Source organism: Chenopodium album, chromosome 2 (genome assembly GCF_948465745.1).
Source record: "Chenopodium album chromosome 2, dcCheAlbu1.1, whole genome shotgun sequence".
NCBI lineage: Eukaryota > Viridiplantae > Streptophyta > Magnoliopsida > Caryophyllales > Amaranthaceae > Chenopodium > Chenopodium album.
In genome coordinates this window covers 24,440-40,880 of record NC_137835.1, presented here as the reverse complement: position 1 = coordinate 40,880, position 16,441 = coordinate 24,440, and the positions used below count along the sequence as shown (strand labels likewise).

The following is a 16,441-nucleotide window of genomic DNA, read 5'->3' as shown; positions in this document are numbered from 1 at the left end:
TGTACATAATTACAAATATTACCAAGTTGTATCAGGTCCATGAAGTAATTGAGCTGCTTCATAAAGCATGCTTAAAGGACAGTTAGATAACCCCTCAACAATCAAAGACTACACTACAAGGGCGTATATGTTACATCTGCCAAATCAAGTGCATAAATCACCTAAGCTAACATTATGTGGTGAGAGAAGAAAGATTGAAAGAAGACAGACATATATATTACATAGTTACGGTACAGCCTACAACAGCTAAGAGCATTGCAGCTTCAAGCCCACCGTTTTGGAGGCCTGACTTTAGGCTTCACTGATGAAGAGCTAGTAGGCACTGGTTTCTTAGAACCTGTAATATATCAGAACAATAGGTAGCAATTAGTGTTGAATAGCGCATGTAGATTGTCAGACAAAATTACTAACAGCATGAGGCAACATGCAGCAAATTTGTCAAAAACCTGGAGCTGTAAAATTGGAAGAGTATTATCGATTCCTTAGAAAATACTCTTGCCCAACAGGAAAAGTAAAAAAAGCTAATGAAAATCCTCAGCTAGAAAAATAAGCAAGACATAAATCCTCCCATCAAAATACATGTCCGTGTAATGTACAAACTAAAAGCCTAAAACTTCAGAAAAAGGAGAAACAATAAGTATCCAAAAATTATCATAGCTGAAACGATGATATAAATGAGCAATAGACATACTTGATGCAGCTTTAGAGGAAGTTTTTCCTTGTAACAACCGAGAAGACTGCTGTTTTTGTGGAGGTTTTGGAAGTTTGGTTGGCATGGTTAACCTGCAACAATATAACATCAAGAGGGTCAAAAACACAATAAAACACACTCGGAAATCTAATTGCCTATGCAAAAAGCATCAGTATGTTTTGAATCTCAAATAAAATATGATCAAAGATTACTCTGGTTATCACTATGCATCTCTCCTGTAAAGTTCAACCAAATCATCACAATAATCTGCTTCAGTAAACACAGGATTTCTGCTAAAAGCAGAATCAATACTATGACAAATGAAGGCACGTAAACAAGATCATATCCAAGGTAATAAGAAATGGCAAAAACTTTGTATACATCCGATGTACAGTATTATTACTGTTTATCGAGATAACTTTTGTTGAATTTCGGGAACTTTTACACTTTTTTGGGTAAATTTTATCAGTAAAGCATTAATAACTTTTATTTATATCAAGGTAACTTGTATATACTAGGTCACTTTCATTCATTACGAGGTAACTTTTTTATCGTTTAATAAGGTAACTTTGTAGCGGATGTACAATATTATACATCTGATTTTTTTAAATGTTTGTGAAGAAATGCAGTATCTCAGTATCATGTTGATTACTATAGCAACATAGAAATGAAAAATGCAAAAAGGCTTACTTTTCTAGGTTTTCCTCTGGTTTTGCCGCTTCAGGAAAAAGTGTGTACTCCACAACACTGCAAATAGAACCATCAGTTTCCGTCCCCATTGAAAGGCCACTATCAGATATATCACTTAATCTCTCTTCAGAGTCTGCATCTCCAAATCCCAAAAGATCGATATCATCATTAAAATTATGAACTGCATCAGATGCAGGAAGGTCTGGATGCCTCAAGATTTCACGCTGGTTCTTCAGGTCTTCAACCGAATGCTGTGAACCAGCTTCAGAATGTCTATCACTATGTTCTGAACCATAATCTTGATCAGAAGTTGGTCTGCTGGTCTGCCCTGACAATTTGCGCAACGATCGAGTAGGCCCAAAGGAATGTCTCCCAGGAGAAGAAAGCCCAGGCTTTAGAGGGTTCACACCACGCTTCTCACTGTTAGTACTAGCTTTGACAAGACGCAAGCGCTGAATATCCTCATCTTTCTTTGCAATGGTAGCTTTCAGAGATGCAACCTACAAAACAGCTGAAAATTAGAAAATAGTACAAACTCATTTGATCTGATAGGTTATCCAGAGCTTCAACAGTTGTCAGCTTATAAAATTGAATCCTTGCATGTAATTTTGATTTTTTGAAAATTGCCATAGAGTGCAATATCCTTTCACTATAGAGGCCTGACACTGAGGGAAATACATATTCTGACAAGCCCCTTTCATAAATAAGTGAATTACAATTGTTCAGACAATAATTTCTTAAACTCTACTTACTCAAGAGAAAGCAAAACTCGTTGAGAAAAATATTTTGATTCCTTCATAACTCTAATGTTAAACATTACAAAGCCAGAAAAGGTCATTCAAAGCTGGAGCATTCACATATCATTCATCTTTCAGCTCAAACACCATAGTATTACTCACAGATGCAACTCAAGTAAAAAAATTTCAATATGTCGTTGTCCTTAGTATCAGTTGTTTCCTATGGAGAAACATGCTTCCAAGTTGATCTACTAATAAATGCATAGTAATAATTACACTGTGTCCAGCACAAGTTCCTCATGAGAAAATAAAATTGTGGACAAGGCACTTGCATGGGCATAAATCACAACTAGTCTTGAAAAACTTTTCTAAAGGATATAAGAATCAATCAGAAGAAAGAAACATCATAGAGACAAACCTGGTCCATGAGTTCCCTAACATCTCTTCCCTCTTTGTTACTACGTGCCGCACCCAACTCCACCCCGGATACCCTCTCAGCAAATTTAAGAGTGCTGGTAGTTTCAGAGTAAGACTCCACATCAGGGTTAAGCTGCACAAACATTAATGTCTTTGCTTGTCCACCTGAGCCATATTTACATGATTCTTCATTATGATGATTCAATGAAAGAAATTCATGAAGGGATAGTCAATTGTTAAGATAAATAACACAGGATTAAGTACTAGCCAAATACCTAGTGAACTCTGAAGAACCTGAGTGAGTTTGCTATTTCTATATGGCACATGAGAATTCTTCTGAGCTAATGCAAAAATAACATCTCCGAGAGCAGAGAGTGATCTATTGATATGTTGAGCCTCCTTTAGTCTATCTCCAGTTGCTTCAGAGCGATCCACTCTTTCACTCCCTGCAAGATCCACCAAGTGAAGACAACCACGCAATGCAGAATTGCTCTTCAAATCCATGCCACGGACATGGACTGTAAGAATGCTGCACATTACATTGAATTTAATTTTTATAAGTCAAGTATAATTGCAATTTTTTTAAGACAAAAAATGTATCAAACATGTATTAAGGATAACATCTCCCCTATGATTAGAGGAGAAAATAGAATTCCAATTATGGTGTACAAGACATATGCCTAAAGGCTCGTACAGCATGAGATGGAACATAGAAAACAATTCTACTCAGCAAAGGAATCTTCTCAAATAAAAGTACCATAAAATTCCATAGCCATCATTCTACACATAGAAAAGTAAAAAAATATGGTCGCTAAACATAGCCACAATACCGGAGCTTATTAAATACTTCTTTTTTTTTTACTTACAACATTTCTAAAATGTACACTATTCACATACTCCACATTACTTAAATTTTGTGATTTATACTTGAAGAAAAATATAGTCATATAGGATTTTGTTAGATATGTCTCAATGTCTACTTTATTAAAACAAAATTTCTACAAATTTTACAGATGCAAATAAAGATATTTTTAACCAAAAAAAATAAAGATATTAACAGTTGAAGTATATGCATTGGCAAACGTGAAAAAAAAATGTGGCAAGTATAAAAAATTAAAAAATAACAAAGAAAGTAGTAACCATGCAAGCTTATTGTGCATAAATAAGTGCATCGTTTTAAACAAGAACAATTGATAAAATAAATGTGTCATGTTAAGCAAATTCATCAAAATGGTTAAGAGTTTAACATAAACAAGCACAGTCAACAAAAAGGTTTCACAAGTATAAATAGAAGAAGTTTTAGAAAACAACCTATGAGACCTACTACTCCTTTCATTCAATGCTGTGGCACCTACAGCTCTGTTCATAAAGCCAATGTTCATCAACTCAAGCACATCATTAGTAGACTTAACAGGGTGCATGCTTGCATCTGGGACGGCCAAGCCATTCGGTTGACTGGAACTCCAAATCCCGAGTGTGTGCAAGTCAAAGAAAAACATTACCAGTAGCACAGAAAAATTACTATTATATCTTGATAACACAAAGTACTAGTAAAAATATGATAATCAACATTTTTTTATTTGAGAAACATATGATAATCAACATACTATAGGGACAATAAAGTCAATCTCAGTGCTCACATAAGCATGCTGCAAAATGAGGAAATTAAGTACTTCTATGTCACATTTTCACTAACGGGTGAATGTCTTAATAGGCCTAAATGGAAATTTATAATCAGGAGTTTTTGGAAAATCCATAATTCTGGGGCCAAATAAGTGGCAACAAGCCAACAACAATAAGTGATAAATAAAGAGAAACTGCAGATAAAAGCATGGAAAGCCAATATTTTTATAATAAATAACATTCTAATATAATGGCTTTACCGCTTTAGTGCAAACTAAACCAAGTTGCAGGACAAAAGGATCAGAATATAACATCTAATAGCTCATAAGATGAACCTGAACAGTTGCCAGAGTCATATACAGGGATACAAATCAGGAAATTATAATAAATAAACAAAAATTAAAGGATATCTTTTCTGTGAACCATCGCATGTAAGCAAATCTCGGACTTGCTCATTATAAATCTCAACCATCTGAACACCAATTTCATACATGATGGAGCTTCTCCTATTCTGTGAAATTTGGAAAAGATCATGCAGAGCTCGATAATTGACACCCCAATCCTTCTTTGACGTCATATCAGGTCCAGTCTAGATAGAGAGGATTAAATAGTAGAAAATTAGAGAGGAGAAATTTGTGAATGAAGTAACTAGGTAAGCAAAGCATCAAAACAGAAGATGCAACCATACCATAGTATATGTCTTGCCAGAACCAGTTTGACCATAGGCAAAAATACATACATTATACCCATCAAGAACAGATCGAATTAGTGGTTGAGTGTCAATAAATACCTCCTCTGCCAACAAGTACATAGAATACAAATCATCAATCGACAATATTGTATGGAAACAGAAACTTCCAAATACCCAGTAATAAATAATAAGAAAAAAATATGTAGCACAATCCCATGAATACAATAAAGATGCAAACAACTGAAAGAAAGTAAAGAACCTTGACTAGCTGCTGGAGCAAAGACCTTATTGAACTTAAACAACCGCCGGCTGTCTTTCCCAGGTTTTAGGGGATTAACAACAACAAGTTCTCCATTCTCACCAATGTACTCTATTGTTGTCTGTTTCTCATTCTGCCCGGGAAGAAACGGCCTTATACGACAATACACTCTGATATTTCCTACCAAATACAAGTGCATTGGATCACTTAGTAAACAAACAGCTAAACTTGATAAACAATGGCACAATGCTAATCTGCCTACTTAAGTGTACCTTTCAGATCCTGAACTTCATTGTATAATTTACGATTTTCTGCAAGAACCATGTGGTAATTTTCGGCAGCATCTACAAGTTCCTTGAGCTTCGTGCCTGCAAGATAGTTTCAGTAAAGATATATCAAAACAAAAAAAAAAAAAAACAGCCTTAGGAAAGACTTGAAAAGTTGAAATCACCGCGGTAAAAAAACATCTCTACCTAGAATTTGAAATTCAAGAGGATAACAGTCTTGCGTCATCAAAAGTTCTTTCTTTACAGAATCTAATTCCATCCTTAGTGCCTACACGAAACAATAATATTATGTGTAATCAGGAACATTCATTCGAACAAAAAGATACAAACAGGTAACAAAATGCAAACCCCCCAAATATCATACCTTCGTAACATCAAATTGGGAATCCACAAAGCAGGAGTAACGAAGGTCTCTAATTTTCAATTTCCGAGTCTCGTGTTCAAATGTTTCCTCCAATTCGTTTACTTTTTTATTTGAAACTTGTAGAAGAGACTCAAGATCCATGATCTTCTCCTGCAACTTTGCTTTAGTATCTTTCGCTTCAGATTCCAATTGTGAGCAATGCTTCTCATTTGACCTTTTAACATTCTCTAGCTCTTGTTTGAGAGCTTCTATCTCTGCATCACGCTCATCCCTTTCTCTCATTAATCTAACCACATCCTGCTCGCCGTGTTTCTTCTTCTCCTCTAATTTGGTCTTCTCTGTCTAAAATAGAGAAAAAGAAAAGGCGGGTATAAACTACATTAAAATGAGTTTGTATATCAATTACCATTATTGACAAAATAGAAGAATGTGAAGTCTAATATATTATAGCGACCATATTACAACAGTAGGACTGTAGTAAAAGTGTAAAACCATACCCGCCATGGGTGATGGGGCAAAGATGGATTGCAACTTTGTACGTTGTACAATCCTTCATACCAGCTCTATACTCACATGAGCGGCATCCATATATTTGAAAAAATAAAAATTATATACTTTTATGCTTTTGTAAAAAAAAAGTACTTAAGTAAAATATAGCAGTAATTATAATAATAGCCTAATACTCACTCCATCCCACAATATAGTTCTTGTTTGGAGACCCAAAATGTTCTAGTTTCTATTTTTAGAGAGTATGTAAAGACCATTATACCCTAATTTTTTTAACTTCATTCATTATACTTCCTAAATTATCCTTGAATTTTGCACAAGTCTTGTACATTTTTCCACTTTCCCTCTCTAACTTCTATCTATAATTGCACTTTTCTCTCTCTCTAATTTTAATGTACTATTCCTTTTTTTTAAATACCGTGAAAAAACACAAATAGGAACTATATATTGGGACGGAGGGAGTAGTACAACAGCAGTAAAACTGTGTAATATTAAGTTATCTTGTTCCCATAATTTACTATAGTACGTAGTATCATCAATTTATATAGGATGTAGTGCTATCATTTTTTGGAGGCGGGTCTGAGGCAGAAATTAGGTGGGTCTGGGCAGGGATTATGTGGAGAAAGCGGGGAATAGGTGGGGCAGTGATGATGGATTTTGGACCTGCTAAGGGGATGGGTTAGGTGGGGAATCAGGGATGGAGATGAGAAGGCCAACATCCACCCTGCTCGCCCCATTGGCATCCCTAAGTAGGAGCTATTAAATGAAGGATACAAAATATCCCTCCAAATTTAAAAACACAGTGGGCGTTAAGCAACGAAAAAGAATGTAATTGGATAGAATAGGTCTGAGTTGGTCATCACATCATGTATACTTTGAGTTAGTCTTCACATCATGTATACTTTGTATATAAATATGTAATGTTAGACCTTTGGAAATAGAGGAAGATACATGCACTAATAAAAATATACAGTCAAAGCATATCCAGAAATGGTACTTTATACCATATAAGAAGCATCAAGAACCACTAATTAAAAGGTTAAGAGAGCACCTTAATTTGCCGAAGATGATTTACAGCAACCTAACAATGAAGAAAGGAAAAAGGTCATTCAAAATCAAAAACTAGTAAATGCTCATGAAATCCTAAGCATGAATCAAGACTACCTCACTTTCTTCAGCGGCCCCAACAGCAAGGGTCTCAAGGGCTTTCACTTTTGATAGATATTTGCCTTCACGAACCTTGCAGAGATTGTTTTGCTGCAGGAATATGCAATATGAGAGCCCGGGCTTTTAGGAAATAGATTAATTACAACAATTGCATAGTTCAAGCACATTACATTTTTTATTTTATCTGCTTGATTTGACACCCGGCGCTCAATCTCTCGTACAAGTCTTTTCAAAAGGCAAGCCACACGCTGAACACATAATTGAAACTATAATTAAAAAGAACTTAAACATGGGACAAAAAAACAAAACAAATATAAGTAGAAAAATACATTTAAAAAAGATTATAAAAAAACGTTACATGAGATACATCCCCACTCTTTCTATCCAAACTTTCATCCAAGACCCTGTCCACCATGCTAAACAGCAATTGCATAGGAGTTTTCTGCACTTGTAAAGAGCAAAAGAAAATGAGAACCAGTGCCAGATTTTTAAAGGTGAAGTCTCACAGAAACTTAATAAACATGCAGAAACTTACATCTAAGCTGTTCCACTTCATTAATTCTGACACCTTGACATCAGGACCAAGGTTTCCTGGAACACAAATTATCATTTTCAGGTTAGAAAATAGTAGTAAAAATTAGTTTAGTTTGATATCAGATAAATTAGCAGAGGCTTATTCGGCAAACAGTATTACAAGACCTGACAACTGTCAAAATTAACTAAATAAGGGAAAAACTGATGCCACAATAGCCAAGCACATAAGGTTCACTCACCCAAATTAGAGCAAAACATAGAGACAAAATTTATACCTCTATTTCATTAATACATTTATTTTTGTGTAACACTGCATACATTAGTACAATCAATGATTTGATGAATCCATCAACAGCCAAATGTTCCACTTCCACATGATACTAAACAATATATTTTTGCCTCTGACTGCACATGGATTTCATTCTGGGATAGACGATTTCAAAGCCCAAATGCCCAATACTAGAGCCACTTTTATTAAAATGAGCTCAAGTCTTCAAGTAAAATAAGACTCCTTTATGCTATACATGTAGTTTACAAAATGACTTGTACAAGTCTGAAATTGCTGGGACAACTATAGGACCGCATGCAAAGAAAAGCACTTAAATGATGTATTTACCATGGGAACTGGGAACCAAGCTCCGGAGAAAACCCACTTATAGCTTGTTTTGTTTGCTTAGGAATCAAATTCCCATTAAAAATTATACTTTAAAGGAAGTTATTCTTATGCAATTCCAAGGATATAACTTTGACATGTTTGGTTGACAATAAGGGAATTTTCAATTCCCATTAATTTCTATATTCCCATGTTTTAAGGGGAGTAAGATTCTAAAACTTTATTTCTTCTTTTTAGTGTCTAACAAATAGGTACAAAAAATTATACTTCCCGTGAATTCCAACAACCCTCATTTTATTGGGTTAACTAGACAACCACTAAATTGCAGGTTAATCTAAAATCTCCGTCACAATCTCTTTCAAATCCCTATAAAAGTTTTTGATATGTGTATATTTGAATTAATGACAGCATTGGAGACTAGTAAATATAGGTCACATCAATGCATAAATAAATTGACAGATCAAAGACTGTCATGCTTCACCCAAGAACCATCCATATGCTTCCATTACACTAACTCCACCAAATGCAAACAGCTGTTTCAGCCATACTTTATTTTATAAATTAGAAAATTTGGAACTCTAAGTATAGATGTGCTTCTCAAAATGCATAACTTTTCACCTTTGAGGCTAGGAGAAAGACAATGGGATGGTGCACAAAATGATTGAATTAAGGAAAACACAGTTTGAATGATACCGACACAAAACACTACATTGATCTAGCAATGCTTTGGCTATTAACTAATTAAACAAAAAAAAAAAGAAAATAAATATTAAAAAAAAAATTGAATAACTGCATATACAACAAGCAGTTGTGGAACCGGCCACCTTCTGTTGGGAGTTCACTCCTTACAAATTCATATAAAAACAGTTTTTGAAAAAATAGGTAGCCAAAAAATATAAAATTTGCGCCCATTATAGTTACTTTATCATTAATAATACCAACACAGCCATTTTTTAAAATTATATATTTCACTTGGTTAACCCTTACCTAAACAGTTCCTATCTTAGCTTATCTAGACTATTTAATCCTTATATGAACTTAACACAATTATTGTGGATTTAAAGTAAGCAGAACAAGGCCTAGGTCTACAAACGGCAGGAAAAAAAAAGACATAACATAGGCCAAGCATCCTGGTTCATGAGATAGGTACTCAAAATTCATTATTGCTACAACTGTCCACTGGGATGGGGAAATGTCCTTTAGTTATTTTCCAGTTCAATTCAAGAGATAAAATAAAACATTACAGGATACAAGGAAGGGGTTGCAGGCTTTTCAGCAAGGGCTACAAAACACAACAAAGAAATTATGACAGTGGTAATTGAGGCCATCATAACATGTTGAAGTATACGCAGTGGGCATTACAATCATGCTCATAGTTTGTCAGTAGATGACAAAGAAACAATTGACAAATACTATGAATTATTTCCCAAAATTAATGTCATTCCTATGATCAAAGAATATGACCTTACCTGATAAAGTAGTACTGCGAAGAATAGTTTGAAATTTTGATTCCCATGAATTCCTTCTTTTATCTGGTCCAAACTTCGTAGAATTGAGAGCATCCAGCTGGGAATGATCAGTAGTATCCAAATCTTCAATCTCTGGCACATTCCATTTCTTTCTCACATGGTTGCGAGCAGCATCCCTATCAATGTTAGAGCTAAAATTACTCTTAAATACCTGAAGCCACTCCAATATCTTGATCATTGAACCCTACACGTCATCCAGAATATACAATTAAAAAAATTAAAAATAAAAGAATAACTTGAGCACTAGAGGACACATCTAAGCCAACTCTCTTCACGCTAAGGTATGTGAAAATTGTTTGAACTCTTTTGCTCCAGTTATATGACAAAAATGAACCTGTGTGAATTTGAAAGAACTTTTCTAAAAGCATATTATAAAAATAGAGCAACTGAGACAAGGCTTCAATCTGGGAGTTTTACTACATGTACCGATTGGTTAATTTAGTAAATTACATTAATACCATTCTTTCTTCCGATTTCCAATTTTGTATGAGGACCATTTCTTCAATTAACCAACCCAAGTTGCATTGCACAATTCGAGAAGTACAATATGAGGTGTAACATAAAAGTACCTGTTCTAAATCTGAAACTTCAAATCTAGGCAAGCCCATTTTATCCAAAGCTGACAAAAACCTTTCAACCATGGCTTGGGGCTCCAAATTATGATCCTATAGCAGAAAAAAGTAGTTATCAATATATATAAATAAGAAAATTTAATTTTTGATATACTGACATGGAGATAGAAAAAATCAATAGATATGTTTGCTTCTGAAACAACAACCCACCACAAAAAAAAAAACAAAAAAAAAAAATGTGCATATACCATTTCAACTGCTCCAGGGCTAAGCCTATTCAACAAGTGACAGAATACAGTTCCATCTTGCAAACAAACTCTTAAGTCCTCAAGTGAAGAGTTTGCTGGAACATTCAAATCAGGGAGCTGCCCATTCAGCCACTCAATCACGTCTAAGTGGAGCATTAGAGTACATGCACGCAGTACAGAATAAACATCAGCACGGCTGAGTAAAGAAAGAAGAGTTGAGACTTGAGAACAATTATAATGTGTATTAGCGTACCCATGATAGTTCTATTGAAACAATCAGTTTTTCCATCATTTCCATTACATGCTTCACCATTAAAGTTCAATAACCCATTGCCTCCCAAGTGCGCTTGTGTTTGGTGGTCCATTAGCAAATCTTACAAAAATGCTTTTTTTCTCACAAGCACTAACAATTGCAATTTCAAAATACGCACAAGAAAATCATGGTAAGTCCCTGAAAATTGACCAAACAGCAACACCATCATTTTAACAAAACATAGGATGCATGATTTAATCTTCCAGATGCGTGCAAAACAAGCGGAACATCATAAAAAGGCAAGAAACAGAATGAAAGACCGCCCTTGAATTCTGGAACTAACAGCACAGAATTACAATATACTGAATATTCACAACTAATATCAAACCATTTTTTATATTAGTCTGAAGGATGCAGTCCACAACTTCTCGTTTATTATTATTTCAATATAATGGGGATACTAGTCGGATATAGTTAATATAATAATGAAGGGGAAAATATTGTTAATTGCATGACATTCTACGGATTGTATACCTCAGATCATCATAAGATTACCAACATACAAGCATAAGAGTAGGTAAGAGGTAGTTAGTAGTAGCAAAGACTATAAATTAGGATCACTGACACAGAATGACAAAAGTTTGCACAGATGAAATTATTGCTAGACAAACGTATTGCAAGGACAATATGAAAGTGAGTAATGTAATCCTCATTAATTCCACTACAAAAAATATGTGCCACAGAAAATAGCACTTGGTTGATGTAAATGTCATAAGTCCATTACACATACGACAAAAATTGCCACGGAGAACAATACATTGAGCATACTTTTTTTCCCCATATGTCTCCCACAGTATTTGACCTTTTCACTTCCCACATTCCCTACAATAGATCAATAAGAACCTTAGGCCAAAAAGTGAGGCACTGACCAGAAGATGAGATATAAATAACATTCGTCACTAAATGAAGCTCAATACATGACTTCCAATGAGGTAATGGCAAATATGGAAATGGCCATCTGACAAAAATCTCAGAGTCTCAGATGGAAATAAACCTTCAAACTTTAGGAACTATTATAAGTGCTCTTAGCTCTATCAGTAAATCCGAAAAAAATTCGATAGAGGAAATACCGAAATAGACATAGCCTCGCCAAGAATTGCACAGCTAGTGGAAGACTGGCTTGGAAGTAACTACCTAAAGAATAGACAACCTAACATTTCCAACAATCTCATAACCGTTGACTTGTAGCGTCAGTATTTAACCACAATGCAAACATTGCACAATAAGTAAGGTCTTGAGAATTGAGATAAAGGTATTCAGCTAAAGAATCATACTACATCATTCCACATTAGGCTTTCAATCATGTTGGTACTTCAACAATTACTCCATATCTGATAAAACCATAATAAAACATTCCATCTGTGCAGTGAATGTACACTACATAATTATCTCACGGAAAGCAACCCTTATTTACTTGAGCAATAACATCCTAAACATCTCAGCACTTTCTATCCAAAACACAGCCATCCGAATGCTCAATTTAACAGTGTAGCTGACTGAAACAACAATATAAACATATCAAAGTTCCACTTATCAATTTAGTGTTCGCCTAATTGTTACCACCATATGGTGCTATAGCAAGCTTCAACTCATTACATCAGTCAGCTGCATCCTTCACGATATATGAACTTTTATTTTACGCTTTGGGAACTTCTATCAAGATGAACCAGTCCATAGTTTGATGCTCATTTCAATTTCTTTTTGACATTCATGAACTCTCACAACTTGGAGCTCTCCTCCAGCTCAAGATCAAGCTAAAAAGCACAATCTTGGTCCACAGCTAAACTCGAATTCCACAAATTTAGCTACATAACTACCTAACCCTTACTCTTCTCTCATCAAAATCAAATCAAAACATTGAATTAAAAATTTAAAAAAAAAAAAAAAAAAAAAAAAATCAAACAAATTCTCAAGTTAAAAATCAAACACCAACTGATTGAGGTATCAAAATCAGCAAATTTCATCTCAGTAACCTAAATTCTTCATCTCCACAGATCCATCTTTACAAATAACAATTCAACCATGATCCATTACAACAATCATTCACAAACATACAATTAAAAAGGTCAAAACACCCAAAACTTCACACAAAATCGCCTAAAATAACACAAATTAAACCTAAAATAAACCACATTACAAATTCAAAATACAAGCAAACAATAATGCGAAACATACCTGAAAAAATAGAAGAAGGAAATCCGAAGAGCAAATTGAAAAAATTGAAGGTGAGAGAGAGAAAAACAGAAGGAAATGCTAGGGTTTATGAGATCGGAAAATGGAGACGAAACCCTTAATTGTTGAACCCTTCTCACTTTCTCTCTCCTCCCGCTCTCTCTCTAAATTTTGCTTTGAGAAAAAATGGCAGCCTTTTATTTTCTCTCTCCTCTTTTTGTTGTCCTGTATTTTTTCGTGCAGTAGCAAAGATGGTGAAGGCTGATGAAGGGTTGGTTTTGGAATTTCTTTGTTTTTTTTTTTTAAAATTAATGTAATCATACAAAAATTGTTAAGAGTATTCAAAATTTAATTTTGTGATTTCTTTCAAAAAAAAAATATTAAATTTTGTGACGTATATTTAGGAAAATCGTAAAATAAAGAAAAAAAAAAAAAAAAACAAAGGTTATTTTTGGGAGTTTTGATTTGATTGGGCCCACTGTTCTATATTTGGAATCAAGTTCCCGCCTAATTGAAATAGATTGGATCTTTTTTGTCTTTGTTTCCCTGGATCTTGAACTTCGAATAATTTTATGAGTAAGTTGATGGGCCTTTCTATTAACGACAATAAACCCCATGTGGGTGGCCTTGCCCAACTCCCATCACATGTGCATCCCGGCACCTCCTCGACGGCAACCTCATCGTGACTGATTCGATGGTGGGTTCAATATATGTTTAATTTAATTCGGAAAATCTATGAGTGTTAGGGGTAATCTGTATATAGTCTTATAATTCAAACCATTCATTTTTTATTGAAAAGTACTCCCTATATGTTTTAATAAATTAATGTCACGTTTTGACAGGAACAAAATATTAGGCAACTTAGTTATCCTAAATACAATAAGAGGTATGTGGGGGAGTGGATTATTAAAAAAAAAAAAAAAAAAACAAAACTATTTGCATGTGCAAGGTACGGTTATAATCATTTTAAATAATTAAAAAGACTTTGTACTTCAACGACTTCAACCACTCCTTGTAAGTAATTTCTAAAAGAAAATCAAATAACTTAATCAAATTTAATTAGTCATATAGGCGACATAGTTCATAATCAACTTTATATAATCACAAATTTAATTCACACAACCTATAAGAGTAATAGAAAATTTATTATATATAGACATTGTACAAAAATAACATAAATTAATTAAAGGGCTAAGAAATTCTAGTACAATTCTAAATTAATTAGTGTAGGTAAAAATCTAAAAGTTTTTTTTTTTCTATTTATAAGATGTATGTCATTAGAAGTGATCATAAATGACCTGTATCGTTAGCACGATCCAACCCATGTAAAAAAATGCACGTTTGAACGAATACAAATGAATAACGTCAAATCATTGCCTGTATTGACACGAAAAGCTCGCTATAGCGGTATAGCCCAAAAGGCATGCTCCATTTTTGTTGGTTTGTACATGATTTGAGATATATAGTATTGACACGAAAAGCTCGCTATAGCGGTATAGCCCAAAAGGCATGCTCCATTTTTGTTGGTTTGTACATGATTTGAGATATATATTAAATTAGAGATAGAATATTGACATTTTTATATATGTTTAATAAATGTTATAGTTCTTATTCGTTCTTTTGATTATTGAAATAATATCTTAATTAGTTGAGATTATAAAAAAGAACTACAACTAAGATTAATTAAATATGATTACACATGCATTAAAAATTAGCTAGGTCAACGTCATGGATATTAGCCACTCATGTGCACAAAAAAAAAGTTATATGAAAATGACTAGAAAAAAAATTACATATATAATATTGACCGAATGTATTGAAATTTAGGAGAGAACAATATTAGAAAAGTCAAATCTTGAATTATAGGAAACAATATTAAAGTCAAAAAAATTACGTTACAAAAATAACATTAGGAAATAATTAGATTCTAGCCAAACATAGTAACACTTTGCTAGCAAATTGGTTACATAAATAACACTAGTTTATAAATAAACGTGTTTCCGATGAATTATTTTCTAATTAAGTTTTAGGGTTAGGGTTTAGGGTTTAGGGTTTGGGTTTGGGTTTGGGTTTTAGGGTTTAGGGTTAGGTTTAGGGTTTAGGGTTAGTGTGACTGTGAGTAGTGTGGATTGTCTCCAAATTCTCTCCTTTTTTCCCTTCCTTATGGAATGATCTGATTCTATTTTCCTCTATTGACTTAGTATCTTTCTCCTCACAACGAACACTATTAGCATCAGTAAATTGCACTATCTATAATACCCTTCCCCTTAAGTTAGGCCAAATCCTGATAGTCTAGCAAGAGATTTCCTTGGGGTAGGAGCCCTTCACTAAATCTAATCAATATGACCAAGGTTAGTTGGATTAATCTAGGCAAAAGTTCTAGAGAAGGGAATGAAATCTGCCCAGCCATTTTCTGAATTTTAGTTCGCTCAACTGTTTACAATAAATAATTGTTACAAGGGCATTATCCTAAAGAAAGATAAGCCAATGGCTCTATATAATTTGAGCTTAAATTCCATACTATAACAGAATATATTGGTATCACTCACATAATCAGCTTTCAAAAATAAGAAAAGTATTTATTAAATATTAAATGTCATTCACCAATATACTTCCTTAATTTAACAAGTCTATTCATGACTTTTGTTTACATAAGTAAGCCATTTTCAAATCAATGATGCTTCAACTCTTCAAGTACTTAAAAAGGAGTCATTATGTTCATCCACTACTACAATTTTCATTCTATTGTTTTGTGATATGGCTATATTTTATTAATATTCACTTTTTATTATTTTACAAAGTACTTGTATAAGATATAGATTTGTGAAGTTATCATTTTGAATTAAAACCTTCATTTTATGGAATAATCAACTTTCATTTTTTCAAATTTCAAAAAGACCAGGCTATATGTTGCAAAGTTGAGATTTCAATTAAGGACCTCGACTTTAAGGGGAAAATGAACTTTTATGTTTCAGAATTATAAGATGACATGATTATATATCATGAAAATACAAAAAAACTTTTGCG

General features: G+C 33.8%; 1 protein-coding gene across 1 annotated transcript; it reads right to left on the bottom strand.

Annotated features, from left to right (window-relative positions):
* Positions 1–13,727, bottom strand: LOC145578308 (kinesin-like protein KIN-14J). The gene is made up of 22 exons (XM_081635653.1): positions 13,418–13,727; positions 11,183–11,380; positions 10,930–11,072; positions 10,679–10,774; positions 10,050–10,293; positions 7,969–8,024; positions 7,792–7,875; positions 7,604–7,681; positions 7,431–7,523; positions 7,318–7,347; positions 5,760–6,101; positions 5,582–5,663; positions 5,381–5,476; positions 5,109–5,288; positions 4,847–4,953; positions 4,569–4,747; positions 3,847–4,011; positions 2,811–3,064; positions 2,537–2,700; positions 1,382–1,881; positions 692–783; positions 1–337 (listed from the first exon to the last, which is right to left on the bottom strand). The coding sequence occupies exons 2-22, from the start codon at positions 11,292–11,294 to the stop codon at positions 264–266; spliced, it is 3,171 nt and encodes a 1,056-aa protein (XP_081491779.1). The 5' UTR covers positions 11,295–11,380; positions 13,418–13,727; the 3' UTR covers positions 1–263.
* Between the last annotated feature and the right edge of the window lie 2,714 nt (positions 13,728–16,441).